At 31.1% G+C, this 15,950-nt stretch overlaps 4 protein-coding genes across 4 annotated transcripts, besides 2 other annotated features; 1 reads left to right on the forward strand and 3 right to left on the reverse strand.

The window, feature by feature from the left end:
• Nucleotides 1-229: 229 nt before the first annotated feature.
• TVAGG3_0812430 (RNA polymerase II transcription regulator recruiting protein) lies at nt 230-2,660 on the reverse strand (the record flags this gene model as incomplete). The annotated part of the gene is made up of 1 exon (XM_001583509.2): nt 2,073-2,519. One exon carries the CDS (start codon nt 2,517-2,519, stop codon nt 2,073-2,075), a length of 447 nt encoding a protein of 148 aa, XP_001583559.1.
• Nucleotides 2,661-3,684: 1,024 nt separating this feature from the next.
• TVAGG3_0812440 (GTPase activator, FI04035P family) lies at nt 3,685-5,223 on the reverse strand (the record flags this gene model as incomplete). The annotated part of the gene is made up of 1 exon (XM_001583510.1): nt 3,685-5,223. The coding sequence occupies one exon, from the start codon at nt 5,221-5,223 to the stop codon at nt 3,685-3,687; it is 1,539 nt and encodes a 512-aa protein (XP_001583560.1).
• Nucleotides 5,224-5,609: 386 nt separating this feature from the next.
• Nucleotides 5,610-6,153, reverse strand: TVAGG3_0812450 (RNA polymerase II transcription regulator recruiting protein; the record flags this gene model as incomplete). The annotated part of the gene is made up of 1 exon (XM_001583511.1): nt 5,647-6,144. One exon carries the CDS (start codon nt 6,142-6,144, stop codon nt 5,647-5,649), a length of 498 nt encoding a protein of 165 aa, XP_001583561.1.
• A 1,012-nt stretch (nt 6,154-7,165) lies between these two features.
• Nucleotides 7,166-7,372: a mobile genetic element.
• A 1,910-nt stretch (nt 7,373-9,282) lies between these two features.
• Nucleotides 9,283-9,500: a mobile genetic element.
• A 2,406-nt stretch (nt 9,501-11,906) lies between these two features.
• On the forward strand, nt 11,907-15,798 carry TVAGG3_0812480 (F-box only protein family; the record flags this gene model as incomplete). The annotated part of the gene is made up of 1 exon (XM_051247731.1): nt 11,907-15,485. The coding sequence occupies one exon, from the start codon at nt 11,907-11,909 to the stop codon at nt 15,483-15,485; it is 3,579 nt and encodes a 1,192-aa protein (XP_051083206.1).
• Between the last annotated feature and the right edge of the window lie 152 nt (nt 15,799-15,950).

Below are 15,950 nucleotides of genomic sequence, written 5' to 3' on the forward strand. Positions count from 1 at the left end.
AAATATAATAATTTTGCCGGAGTAAAAATAAACTTTTTAACAAGGAAGCTAAGGAATGTGGAAGTTTTATGTTGCATAAAAGAACAGTCATAATAGAACTTTCTAGAAATTTGACCCAAATTATCGATTAATTTATTGTAAATCGCAGAGGGATTAACTTCTGTATATTTGCCTTCATAATTTGATCAAATTTATAAAAGAATAAGCTTTATGAGTTTAATAAAACAATATAAAGAGAAGTCATGAAATTATACGAATAATGATAAAGAATTTCAACTTTTGTGATAATAGAGTTCTTTTTCACTAAAATAGGAAACTTTGCTTCACAGAAATATGATGAAAAGTGGGAAATCTGGGTAATAGAGTATATATTATGAACATTAATTTTTGTAACGTATCCTCTTATTTTATCTTTTCTGTCACAGAAAGAATTCTTAACTGTAATTGAACCAGACCTATATTGAAAAAATTCTACTCCTGGTCCTTTGTTTCCAAGAAATGAACAGTTTTCAATAAGCATATTTGAATCAATTGCATGAAATGTTCCGTGTGAATCTAGTTTGTGTTCATTATTCAAAACATTACAAAAATTAAAATTATAGTTACCATTATCTGTCTGTAAAATTAAACGTGCTGATGTTGTATTACAAAATGATGAATATGTTACGTTACCTAGACATGTTGGTCTTAATATATAAATTCCTGATTCACATTCTGCTTCACAGAAACTTGTGTTGATTGATTTAACTTCAATATTTCCATAATCAAGAAAATTTGTTCTCATTTTTTCTAAATTTCCACATTGATAAAAAGAACTTTCATAAAGATAATTTTTATTATATGGTTTATCAACTAATTCAACATATGAATGATGTCCATAGTTATTTGTTTTTGATCTGTAGCCACATGTTCGGTGCTGGACAATGGAACTATCACAAGCAAAGTAGATAGATCCACAATTTGAATTACTACTACAGTTAGTAAATGAACACTCAGAATTAAGAAATTTGTTGTTTGCATTAGTAAAATAAATGGCGCTATTGGTTGTAATTGTGATGAATATGCTGTTATAAATAAAGCAAGCGTTTTCTGTTGATGCTGCTCGAACATTTTTCCCAGTGATGGGTTTTGGAGAAGTTGATGTTCCATAAAAAAGTTCCCAAACATCATCAGAAGATTTTCAGTTTCTCCTTTTCAAATTTTAATGAATTCTTAGAAAGGAGAAAACATATCTTTCTCTGAAAATTAATTATACTTGTTGAAAACTACTTTTTCGTCCTCCTTTTCAATTTTTTACTGATTTTTTCTTCTCTCAATTTCATTTTTAATGCTCTTCAAAGGTGCCAGATCATGATTAGAGAAGAAGTGTGTGAATGGGAAGCATTACAACAAGATGGGTTCCATCAAGGACTACTCTTGTCAGATATTCTCAATAGATTTCAAACCGAAATCTAAATCATAGCAATTCATTAAATGCCTGTAAACATCCTAGATCTGTGTTCCCATCTCCTATCATATAATGAAGTTGGTTTTTCCTTTTCTGATAAAATTTAGCTCTTGCCGTAAACTCCTTGTCCAGCACTGAACGATATTTTATGTCAGAGTTGATCATCATGATAAGGTTCAATTTGTCTGACTTGTGACTGAGCTTCTGTGATATATTTACAAATCTTCGAAATTTGAAGAACTTATATTAGAAAATCTCATGAATTTGAGAATGTATTTCAACTAACCAGTTGTTTGTCCATTTTATTTATATTGGGGCAAGTTAAGAAATTGTTGAAAATGAATTATCCACCAATCTTGATAATTAAAGGAGGCAGGACTTAGATTAATTTTGTATTTAATAGATGATTTATAAACATTAAAGAAATTTATCAATATTATCAATATTACGGCAATTTGTAATCCGATTTTGCTTCCAACATTCAATGTTTGATGCATAATCGAGCTATATTTCTTTTTATCAAGATAACAAATGAAATTGACTAATGTTGGCTTGAAAAAATCTAACTAATTTAACCGGATAGAAATTTATTTACAAAAAGAGTTAAAAACAAGCTTTAAATTGCTCACAACTTCTCTTTGCGAGCAATCTTTGTGAGTTGGTACCATCTATTTCTTGCAGCTATGGCAGAACGGTTCTTGAGGAATTTGGAAATCTTTCCCCACTTAGTTCCTAACTCATTATACTTCTCTCTGAGGAGCTGGTCTTCTTCGCATGTCCATGGATCTGTTGAAAGCTCTGGGTTGATGTAGTTTTCCCATCTTTCACGGCACTGTCTTGGGTTTCTTGATCCCATCTTATAGGAAATAAGGAACCAATTCTTAGTACCATACATTGATACGAATTGTTGAAGGTAATAATCTTCCTGGGGTGTCCAGTTGTATTTGATCTTTTGTTTTTTCTCAACAACGGGTTGTGGCTTTTCTGCGTGGTTCAAGATATCAAGAATGATTGGCTGGAAGTCGCCCATGTATGCGCTGAATGATTGGATAGGTGGAAGGATTGGAGACATCTAAATAAAGTGAACTAAATTACTATGATCTCTATTCAAAATTTTTTATCTGGGGATCACATTCAAATTTTACAATCGAATATTGAATTAAATTTTGGTCGGCGCTTTAATAAACGGTAACAATATTTTAGTTCATCATTGTATGAGCTCCAAAATATTAATGCGGGATCAGCCTCAGATTTTGTGGCAAAAAAATAAATCATAGCAATTTTTTGATTTTCATATTGGTAATATTGTTTATAATCATTTTTTCTTCGGGGATTAAGTTTTCACAAAATTTGAATACCCCATTGTCATCTACTTTCCCAAATTTTGAATTCATCGTTTTTCTATTGATTATAAAATAATATTCAACCTATCTACTATAATACTACATTATTTTCTCTATGACCAATTTTGTAAATTTGAGGGATCATTTAGATTTTCCCATCATTTCCCAATGAAGAAACCGGGAATTGCTTATTCAGATGTTAGTAACATATTATATACATCAAAAATAAGTCCATGGCCTTGATTATCAAAGCTGATATTGCAAATTTTCAATTTGCATAATTTAATCTGGTCAGTCGACTGAATCATCGAATTACTCTAATATATAGTCCTTTATTTGGTAATCATTATAATACGAACGGAAATACGTTGAATTGATGCTTTTTTTCGAAATGAAATTCATTCTCACGGTCAAAATTTTTAAATCAGCGTCTTCGAAGAATTAGAATGATATAATGCAATTGGTGATAATTCCATATTGTAACCAATTTCGATTAAATGTCTATCTTTGAATTTTTTTCAATAAAATTTTCTTAGAAAGAACAAAATTTAGTGACAGTTTAACAGACTAGATCAGTATAATTGCTAAGCTGTCATTAATTTTGCAAAATTTCCAAGTTTGAAAAAAATTAATGCAAGATAGAAGAGAAAATCAACTGAAATTAAAAACATAGTTCCGACATTGCTTTTGAAAATCAGTACAAACAATATTTTTCATCTCTGCCACCAGTAGAATTTTACATCGTTTTCTAAACCGATGAACAGCTAATTCATTTATTACCTCTATTAATAGCTATCGATTTTAAATCTACCCGATTGCTTTTAGAAGCAAATTACTATAAAAAAATCTTTTGATACGAAAAATTATCTTTTTTATTAAACAACAATATAATATTTATAATGTCAAACAAGTATAGACGTCTGTTGTTCTCCAAAATCGGAGAAGATTTGTGAACATCCGCTGAAGTGCAACTCTTGGCGGAAATGTAGCTACATCTGCCAAAGAAAGTGGATCTGGAATGTTGGATAACATCGCTCCGAAAGAAATTACAAAGTTCTTCTCATTCATTCTGGTTTTACTCTTGTAAATCAGAAATTCTTGAAGTAAGCCTATGAAAAACATCAAAGTATCATGATGCTCAGCTGGAAGAGAGTTTGCACAAGAAATGCTAACATATGATGGAGCATTAGCTTGCATTTTGAGTATCATATCTGGTGGAATTACGGATTCTCTTAATCTTGAGAAGAACAAAGTTATCATTGATGCAACAGTATCAATTGATAGCGAGTTTATCTCCCATTCTCCGTTATTTATCTTATTTGCCATTGATAATTGTTCAGTTTTTCCACCAGGTTTTCTGAAAATTCCTTCATGCTGGAATGCATTCATGTCACGAAGCTTTACTGCTATCTTCTTTAGTATTTGTGGCACATTATCTGGATGTTCAACACCACGTAAATGTTCTTTCCACAAAATTTCTGAAATTGAAAAGCCAAACAATGCTGTTTGTGATGTGCATATATTCATATATTCCATGAGAGTGACTTCTGGACCAAAATTAACAGGAATTCGAGATGAAAATCTTAATAAGCAAATAGAAGCTAAATCTTTCAGTTCATAATCAACACCGTCAGATGTAGCAACTAAAAAACAGAAACTTCTAATTAGTAATCTTATTGGTTCAGTAACAATATATTTTGAACCGACATAAAGTAATAAATTCCATGCGTTAATTGTATTATTTGTAACTGCTGTCGTATTTAATTCTGTTAATATTTGTACTGAGGCTTCATCAGCAAGCATATCTTCATTTCCATCAATTAATTTAGTAAAATCATTTAAACTAGATTCGCTAGCGCTATTCAAATAGGTCCTTATGTACTTAAATAATGATTGACATACATTTTTCGAAGAAGTAGATCGATTTTTAAGAATTGGGCCACTTAACGATTTCTTACCCGGCTTTATTACTTTATCAAAAGGCATTTCTTGCTTACTAAGGGTTCCTACAAACTGTTGACCGATATTATCTTGTAAATATTTAATAATCGCGGTTTTGCTCATTAAAACGAATAAATCATCCGGAAAATACGGAATATCCATTAATAATTCTGGTTCTTGTACTTGTAATGAGAAAATGTCTTGTGTTTCTTCTTCTAATGTGAAGTTTGATATAACATTTTGAGATTTATAAGATTTAAGGGTACCAACTCGAGACATTAAGGACGTATCTTTGTCGTTAATATCTATTTCTGGCTCATCTGATGATTTTGGTGCTGGAGGGAAGCAGAAGAATCCGTCAGGAGGATCAAAAATTATTGCATCAGCTGGCGGGTCCCAAGAAACTGCTTCATCTTTCTTGTGAAAATAAAATGGACGTGGTGTGGCACTTGACCACACTTCATACCAAATTAAATCAATTTTATCATCCATTTTTTCTGATTTTTTATTTTTAACCGAAAAAAATTATTTATATGTATCTGGTATGTAATAGCTCCAAGCAGCTATGTCAACATTAATTTCTGCACGTAAAGGCATCTTCCATTTAATGAAACGTTTCATTTCAAGTATTATCTGCATTAAATAATATATTTGGCTAATGTGCTATCAATGTTCTCAGAAAACTGATATTTCAACTCAAGATTGATGATCAAATGAAATATTGATGAAGAAAGAGAATTTTTTTAATTAGGCTTCATTAATACGCAAATATCAAATAGTCAGATGTTATATGTCTTATATTCATTGTGTAATGGTAAAAGTTATCGGAATAGGCAATATTGATTTGGGAAAGAAATGATAATTAAAGATAGAAATGAATGCTTTAATAACAACTAATATATTAATGTAATAAACTTATATATCGAAATCAAATGGAAAACTCATATAATCAAATGAATCGATTCCATCGTCTACAATTGGCTGCTGAGTAAAATCTTCAATAATGCTCTGTGATTCGAAAGATTGTTGTGCGTTCTCGTGAAGAAATTCTGGCTCGGATTCATGTTTATGCCTATCTCTCTCTTCTTGACGCATTAGCAAAGCATAGCGGCTTTTGATATTAATATCTGTACGTCCTGGAAATTCCTTGGCTATTAATGACCATTTCTTGCCCATTGTTTCAACCAAGTTTAAAAGTTTATCATCATCAACTTTGATCCAAGGACTGTTATTGAGATGAGGAGCAAGATAGTTTTTATATCTATCTCTACATTGTCTTGCAGTTCTTGTTACCATGTATTCACTAACTTTTTTCCAGTTCGAAACGCCTAGAACATTAACAAGTAGTCTTAATTTTTCGTCCTCTGATGGTGTGAATTTATCCTTTGGATGTGGCTTTCCGACGTTCGACATCTCTCGAACTCTAAAATGAAATGACAATTATGAACACATCGCTCTCAAAAGTCAATAAATTGAGTACTATTGAAATTAGGAGGATAATCTTGAACGAAATGTTTTACTATTGCTTTAGAGAGAGATTGAAAAATTTGAAAGAATATAATTTTCAATGTAGACTATCAAAATATCAAATAAGCTTAGATTTGAATATCTTCGGAATTACTAGTTTTTCATTTTTAGGGAAAAAATAAATAATGCTTGATAGCTGATGGATATGATAGATTCCTTAAAAACGATCAATGATTATCTTTATGCGATCTGTAGTACATTTCTTGGCCGTCTGAATATATATCTCTTGAGCACAATTAGGTAACGATGGACTATGGAAGCTATGAAATTTTCTATCGTTTAAGATTGAGAATTGTAAATATTTATTTGATTTTTTGATGACTTACCCAAAATTTGAAAGGTCTAATGGTATATTTGAGAGGAATTGTGGTCATCAACTAAGGTGATCCTATACAATAATATTGTTTGATATTTCTTTTATTTTTTTTCCTCAGTAATGACATTACTTTTCACTCCAGAAAAATTTATATATCAAACAGAAGAATGATGCACAGAGTTGAGTATCTAATCATAAGTCGGATCGGCTCACAAATATTCTTACTTATTTGTAAATTTTATTCAATATTCAAAATTTGCTAAATGCTTATGATTTAAATCGGAAAAGAAAGGACTCTTTATAATTGTGATGTTTTATGAAGTAACAGATGACCTATCAAAAAATATATATATGAAAATATCTCAAATCTTTATCAGAACTACAAGCAAAATCCCGCTTTAACTAACATACAATGAAATATTTGTAAATCGCATCCGTTCGAAATTACTATATCTAGAAAATATAGACTTTTAGATACACAAATGATCAAGAAAGAGTTTTCATCTGCATAATATACGTGTAGATAAATGTTAATGATGATGATAAGTCTATTGAAAGATAAACATTTGATAAAATTCAGAAATTTGAGAGGTTATCGATTTTGTAATTTAATCGTCGTCGTTATCGATTTTGTAATTTAATCGTTATCGTCTTTTTCTAAACGTGCATTTTTACATTAAAAGCAATGCAACTCCAAAATTAATTGGTATTTAGACTTTAATTAGGTGCAGACAAACGAAATGCAGTCCAAATATTTTGGTGATATATGAATTACATAAATTTAGGGAAATTGAAATTATATCTTTTTAAATTTTTAGGAAAACAGATTTATAGAATTGTTTAAGTCATCAAAATAATGCAGACTTAGGTCAAATTTTCCAAATTTAATCATTTGCAAGACTTTCAAGCGACTTCAAAATGTCGAAATATAAGTCCAAAAATAAAATTACGATTACAGTCTATCCTCAATTATTATCACGCTAATTATTGAGTGACCCATGCGTTCGTATGTATGTAATACCTTTTAAAAAGGAGATGAGAGAGATAAACTACATTTACAATTTAAATCTGATGTATTTACTTGTTACATTTACAAATGTAAATGTTTCTCGTAATGTTTACATTTTGTAAGTATAACGAATAAAAATGACGCACTTTTTTTACAAAGTCAAATTATGCGATACAACTTTACTTGTTACATTTACAAATGTAAATGTTTCTCGTAATGTTTACATTTTGTAAGTATAACGAATAAAAATGACGCACTTTTTTTACAAAGTCAAATTATGCGATACAACTTTACTTGTTACATTTACAAATGTAAATGTTTCTCGTAATGTTTACATTTTGTAAGTATAACGAATAAAAATGACGCACTTTTTTTACAAAGTCAAATTATTGTTCGATTTTTGCAGCTTGTAAACGATTAATTGTATAAAGCAATTGATATTAGCACGATATAACTGAATAATTCTAATATTGAAATCAAAAGCCCTTAAAATATCATGATATTTTAATTTCATAACAAATCTAGGAGACTATTTGATGAAAACATATCCGATGTGGGTTTTGTTGTATTATATAACTTGTTATTGACTTCTTAGCTTTCCAAATTTTTTTCGATAATGAGAAAACGAATGAAAAATCAACATTTGGTCCATTTAAAATTTGATTTGTTTACATTTTTTTACTTTTTGAATTTCAATTTATATTTTCCTCAAGAAATACTTTAGATTTTAAGAAACTAAATCATATAATCTACTAAGAAAATATATTAAATCCTATAATACTCAAAGTTTTGTGATAAATCAGATCTTTTTTATTTTACTTTTATTATGTTTTTGCAAACTTAAGGTCCTCACTAGGTAAAACATAATACTCTTTGAAGTTAAGTATTTTCACAAAGAGAGGACCAACAATATCAAAAGATTGAATAAAGATTTGTATTATTTTATTTATTTTTAAGAACATGTTTAAGAACCCTCATTATCTCCACGAATATTGCATATTTTTCTATTCTAAGACCACCAAAATTACGTTTTAATATAGAAAATAACATATTTATGTGATGCTAAAGTCGAAGTCCTTAAAAAATTAGTGTTAAACATCCTATTGTTAAATAAATTTTTTAAAAACCTTAATAGGATAAAAAAAAAGAATTTACACTCTCTCACTTTGAAAACGTAGAAAATGCCAATCTATTGGTATACATTTTAGTTTTGTTAAGTTTACAAAACGATTACTCTAGATTTTAAAGATTTATCAAAATTTAGAGAATATCCTTCTCAAAACAACTTCAATAGCGAAGGATTAGTATTAATCGGATTTGTAACATAATTATAGTACATTACAATACAATTTCTCCGACTTTTAAATATTTTTGAAATATTTACAAAATATGCTCTTTCTATCATCGATACTTTAATACAGAGCAAATTTAGTAAATGTCATCACGTTATTTTTTCATAAATCGTTTTCGAACTTTTGAAATATTTATTTTAAACCAGTTTTCTACATTTAATATGTGAATTATATCAAAAGTAGATGGGCGATACTTGTAAATCTATTTAAACTATTAGTTTGCTATTATTGAAGAACTTTATAATTTTTTTTTCTTATGTATGGAATTAAAGATAATTTTGCCGATTCCAACTGGTTTTTCTATATGAGTTAAATATGCCAAGTGAAATCGGACTTGCCAATATTGTAAATTGAAGTATGGACTATATATCGATTTTCATTGATTGATGAATAACTCGGAGTAATGTAATTGTTGATAATGAAAAATAGTTTTCAATTGCTGGTAAGGGCCAATGTATGTTCAATAGCTCCGAAAGCAAAAAATGCACGTTTAGAAAAAGACGATAACGATTAAATTACAAAATCGATAACGACGACGATTAAATTACAAAATCAATAATGACCCCAGAAATTTTGTTGAAATTGGAAGTTTAAAAGATTTTATACGCGATAATTTCTATTTTATTTGTAAAATGAAAACAGCTCTATTTCAAAAATTCATCGATGGCCTATTTAAAAATAATTTATATGAAAATTTGTTTTGAATTTCCGGTCTTCGATTTTTTTTTGAAAAATATTTATTTATTTGAGATTTTTTCTTGAGATGAAAAGAATCATATAAAATTAAATCTAGAATTCTATTTGTTTATATAAGTCATTTTTATTTTCCACAGATTTATCTTAATACAATAAAAAACAAAAATTTATATATTTTATGTGCATTGAAAATCATAAAATTATAATCCCAATCCACATATCTATCATATGCATAATCATTCTGTATTTAATTTCATTATTTTCTTTCATGAACTTTCTTTCTTTGGTATGGCTTTCATTTTCAGTTAAGACATATACCAAAGGAGATAACATAGATCTTTTGTCTGCTCAAATTGCACCTAGATTTAATCCCACAGAATCTTATCCAATGCATAAATTACCATATTGTTCGTTGAGTAAAAAAAATAAGACAAAAAGTACATTAACTGACAAAATTCATGGTGACTACCTTGTTCCTTTTGGTATTGATATCAAATTTCAAGAAAATAAAGTAAATCAAATTCTTTGCTCAACAAAATTGAAATATAAAGACTATATACGAATCGGAAATTATTCCTTGAGAGGATTTTGGACAAAGTTTTACATAGATGATATACCAGTTTATTCACATTTTTCCACATTTGTGGATGATATCTTCGAAATTTTTACAAATTTAATCTTCACAATATATACAAATGAGTCACATATTATCGATGCAGATGTTCTAATGACTGATCCTGTTGATCCAGTGATAGAAGAAAGCATCACTTTCAAATATTCTGTTTTTTGGAATGAAACATCAACAAATATCAAGAACAAGTACAAAAAATACGAAGAACCCTTATTTTTCAAAAGTGGATATCGAAAATTATCAGCATATAATATGATGTTTATATTATTTTTACTTGCATTGGCAATATATATAGTTATTACGAAATTGACAGTACGATCTCGTAGGAATGATAATGCTCTCGATAACTTCGAATACGATTCTACGAATGACTCTGGCTGGAGATTGCTTCACGCTGAAGTTTTTAGACCAGCTAAGTTTATCATCATATTATGCAATTTGATATCATGCGGATTTCATTTTGGATTTTCAATCCTATTATTTTGTTTATATAACATGATTTTTGAGTCTTACAACCGAAGAAATGGAATGATTTATGCATATATTATAGGTCTTGTATTAGCTTGCCCATTAACTGGATTTTTGAACACATTAACTTTCAGGTTGAATGGAATTAACAATAAGCTCATTCATTCAACTTTCGGATGGATTCAATCTTCTTTTGTACTTATATTACACTTGGTTTTAACATCTATTATTGCAATTTTTTATGGAACAACGAGAAGAGTTCCAGTTATTTCATTGTTTTTCAAATTACTAATCATTTCAATCATTTCACTTCCTTTAACAGTAGTTGGCAACGTATTAGCAGAAAGAACCAAATTTTTCCTTCAGAAATCAAGTGAAATCGCACAAATCCCAAGAACAATAACAAAGAATTATCATATTCTTAATTATTTGGTTTGTGGTCTAGTTATTTCAACTCCAACATTTGGAGAATTATATTATTTATTATCATCATATAACAATATGAAAGTAATATATTCATGGGATTATGTACTGATATACCTTATTTATCTTATTTTTAGTAGTAGTTTTACTTCCATAATTTCAGTATTTCATTGTCTTCAAGAAGAGGATTATAGATGGCAATGGATTTCATTTATATCTCCTGCGTTTTCATTTCTTTATCTAATGTTATACTGCTTATACTATATTTTTTGTTATTCTGAAAATTTGGCTTCTTGCCAAATCGTTAACGATGCTCTTTTCTCTCTCCTTTCCTGTGTTATAATAAGCTTAATTGCTGGATCATCAGGCTATTTCGCCTCATGTATTTTTGTTCATAAGATTTATAGAGATCAAAAGATCGATTGAATCTTAATAAATTGTTTGTATTCTTTCCATCTTTATAAGATTTTTAGTTTTTTTTAGGATTTCATAGTTTATTAAGCTATATTATTAGGATATCTTATAAATATATGTCATTACATAATTGCAGTTACAAATATATGTGTAGTTGAATTGAGATGATTGATGATATTCATGGCTTTATCAAGAGATCATTGGTGAACAAATTTGTTGATCAAAATTATCAATTTATTTTATTTTTCTTCAAACCTTTTAGGTGAGATTTATAATGATATGAATATATCGGTTTGATATTTTTTTGTCGAAAGTGATATGATTTGTCACTTTTTATAAATGAGCTTGCAAACAGGGGCAGAAGATAAGATCCAAAACCTCGAAGCTCTACTTGGCTTATATCCATTCGATAAAGAACCAGAAAACACACGTGAATTAGAAAATGAAAGATTCGATAAGCTAGAGCAGCTCCTTCCAAGCGTTCTTTCTCCAGATTACTCTGAAAGGAATCACGAATACACAATCAATTCAAGTCAATATAAAGATGCTATCAAGAGTATTACAGACAACCTTAAATCACATGTTGATAACTTAAAAGGTCAATTTGAAAGATCTACAATCTGCCCAGATTACCAAGAACAAGGTTTCAACTTGGATGATCTCTACGCAAGGGCCATCCAAAACGTTCCAGGATTCGTCATTTATTCTAAAGAGAAAGGAAACTTAAATGATTTTCTTAACGCGGTTAAAACAAATTATACAGTTTTAATTCCACCAGGCGACTACGTTGCTTCCCTCAAGCTCAGACGCCAAATTAACTTAATTGGTTTAGAAAATGCAGGAAAGGTCCAAATTATAGCTCCAAAGCTCATGAACGCCATTACATGCGCTGCTCCAGGTGGCATGATCCAAGGAATTACATTCCAGACAGCAGAACCTTCAGTTTACCCAACAGTTGAAGTTGTTGATGGAAATATTAAAATTTTCCGTTGTACTATTATCGGATCGAAAGGTGCTGCAGTCAAAGTTTCAAACCTCGCATGCGCCAGCTTCTTTAACTGCACAATTCGTGAATCCGAAGAGTACGTCTTAAATATTACAGATTTCGCAATGGCCAAATGCTACAACACAGAGATTAGCAATGGCTTAAAATCCAGTATTGGTTTGTTCTCTAATTCCGCCTCTTTCTTCAATAAATGCAGGATTTCCTCATCTCATGACGGCGTCATCATTCAGAATTCAGCTTCAGCCATTTTCCGCGAAACAGAAATTTACAACCACTCAAAGTGTGGTCTCGTCATTAGTTCTAACTCTACATTCATCAAACTTGATCAATGCGAAATATCCGAAAACAGCAAACTCGTCGCCGATAAGGAGCCTGGTGCTGCAATTTATACCAACAAGCGCGCTGCTATTACGATTCAAGATTGCAAATTTAAATCCAATAAATGTTGCATTCTTTCTACAAGCCAATCCGTTGTATCATCGAAGTCGAACAAATTCGAAGATGCTCCGGATTCCAGCGTTATTGATCTCAGAAACGAATCAAAGATGATTTCCGAGTCGGATTTCTTCTCCGGACAATGCAAGAACTGCATCCATGCATGCGATTATGCCACATTAGAAGCAACCCAAGCAAAATTCTTCTCTTTGGTCCAAGGCGGCTCAGATATCCTTTACTTCCACGAATCTGCCAATTTAATACTCAACCAGTGTATATTCGACCAAATTGGCACTAGATGCATTACGATAGCCGACAAAGTCAACTCAATTATCAAGGAAACTACATTTACTGCTGTCAAATTGGCCATTCAATTCAAAGGAGAGGCCACGGCTACAGTAGAAAACTGCAAATTCCAGAACCTTAACACCAGTATTCAATTCAATGTTGCTTCCGGCCAAATTTGCATTTCCGATTGCGATTTCCTCGGAAACAACGAATACTGCATCCACATCATCAGCAGTCCAAAGCCACATATCAAGAACTGCAATTTCGTTGGAAAGGAGCAACACGAGAAATCATCCAATCAGAAGAACAACAAATTCGTTGCTCTTCGTATCCTCGAACCATCATCAGAGCCAATAATTGAGAATTGCAAGTTCAATGGCTACACGTATGGTACAGTCATCACAAATGGCAGTCATCCAATATTAAAGTCATGTGAATTCTCCAACTGTTCCATTTCAGCCGATATTGACAATTCATCACCAAGTTTCGACAGCTGCAAGTTCTACATCATCATGCTTGATGGCATCAGAATTACCAATGCAAGTAATTCCTCATTCACTAACTGTACAATTGAAGCTGTTCGTAACACAGGAATTCTTATTGATGCAAAAGATCAAAAAGGTTCATCACCTCGCTTCTCACGATGTAACATCTTTTCAGCATCAATGGGTGTTGATGCTAAGAACGAAGCATCACCAATATTTGATGGCTGCACATTCTCAAATAACAGAAAAGTATCTGTTATTTTTAGCAATGCTATTGGTATGCTCAACGAATGCGTTTTCCAAGATTCAATTACAGGCATTGCAATTGCTGTTGATAAGAAAGCTACAACACATATTAAGAAGTGCAAGGTTAATGATCAAACAGTTGGTGTTTTCATTAAAGATGGTAATTGTACAATCGATGAATCAGAAATCTATAAATGCAAGACAGGTGTAAGACTTGAATTACCACCTGATACATCATTTATTCCACAGATAATTAACAACCAGATCCATCATATTTATAATGAAGCTGTTTTGCTCATTTCTGGTAAATGCGCAATCAAAGGAAATGAAATTTCTGATTGTTCGAATGGTATCATTGTTGTTAACAAGTATTACGAGATGAACAAAGACAGTATCCAAGATAATAACTTCTCTAATGTCAAAGGCCAGAATCTCAAGGTCATGACACCGAAAGAGAAGAAAGAAGCACAAGCAAATGATCCTTCAAAGGGAACGAACTCAGGAAAATTACAACAAGGAACAAATTCAGGACAAACATTGACTCCTGGTTTGCAATCATTTCCTACTGCAGGAAACCAAACTACACTCAAATCATTGCCTCCAGGTGCAGGACAACCAGGAGCAGTGCCAAAGATTGGCTCACAAGCATATGCTGCTTTTCCACCTCCTGGAACTGCTGCTACTAGTTCAGCTGCTTCAGGACAAACAACAGCACAGGCACAAATACAATCACAATATCCTGGATACGCAGCGAATACATTACGTCCAGGAATGTTCCAGACACAAGTTGGCGGCGCTGTTAATCCTGCATATGCAAGAACACAAACATCTCCTGGTGGAATGAATACAGGAACTGCAGCATTCGCTTCAATGAACCCTGCAATGACAGGACAATCTCCTTACGCGACAAACTACAAACCTGCTGGAGGATTTACAATGCAACCACCTGCATACGCAACAAATGCAACGATGATGCCAGGTGGACAATTCCAGAAATCCGCACAGGTACAACAAGGTAATTCCGCTTATGCATCTGCTACTCCTTACACACAGAGACCAGCACAAAGTCCAGCTTACGCAACACAGACTAGTCAATATCAGAATTATAATCAGTCAAGACAAGGACAGATGTATCCTCAAGCAGCAGCAAATCAACAATACCAAGTGTACCAGCAACAACAACAACAACAACAATCACAATATGCACAACAACAATATTCACAACAACAATCACAATATGCACAACAACAAGGACAACAATATTCACAACAACAGTATTCACAACCACAATATCCACAACAATTTGCACAACAACAGTATCCACAACAATATGCACAGCAACAACAAAATCAACAGGTCTACCAGCAGCATTTGAAGCAGCAAATGCAACAGTACGCGCCGCAAAATACTTATAACTCAGCTCAACAAAAGAGACCTGATACAATGGGTCCAAGGTAAAAAATAAAAAAATTATTTTAATTTAAGTTTTTTCTTTCTTTCTTTTTTATATATATTATCTGTATAAGTTACTATTCGTAATATAATTTTTATATTTTAAAAATACATAACGAAATCCCATCTTAAGGATTTGCCATACATAGTGTAAGTTTATTATTCGGCTTGAACAGTTTAATTTGTGATTTTAAAATAAAAATTTTGGATTGCGAGAGTTTCGGATTAATAACCATATTATCATACTAGTTAAGCGCCTGATTGATGGGTTGAATTTGCCCTATGATCATGTTTTATCACGTCAAAATTATCGGTTTCCATGAGATTATCTAAATGAAGTGATAAAGTTAAAGCTCAGAGAAAATATTGCTTTGATAGAAGGTTTATGGCTGGAAATATCATTACTTTCAATCTCGATAATTCTCTATTTATTATATTATCAAAAATAACTGATCGAAAATAAATACTGAT

Source organism: Trichomonas vaginalis, chromosome VI (assembly GCF_026262505.1).
Source record: "Trichomonas vaginalis G3 chromosome VI, whole genome shotgun sequence".
In the NCBI taxonomy this organism is placed as follows: Eukaryota; Parabasalia; order Trichomonadida; family Trichomonadidae; genus Trichomonas; species Trichomonas vaginalis.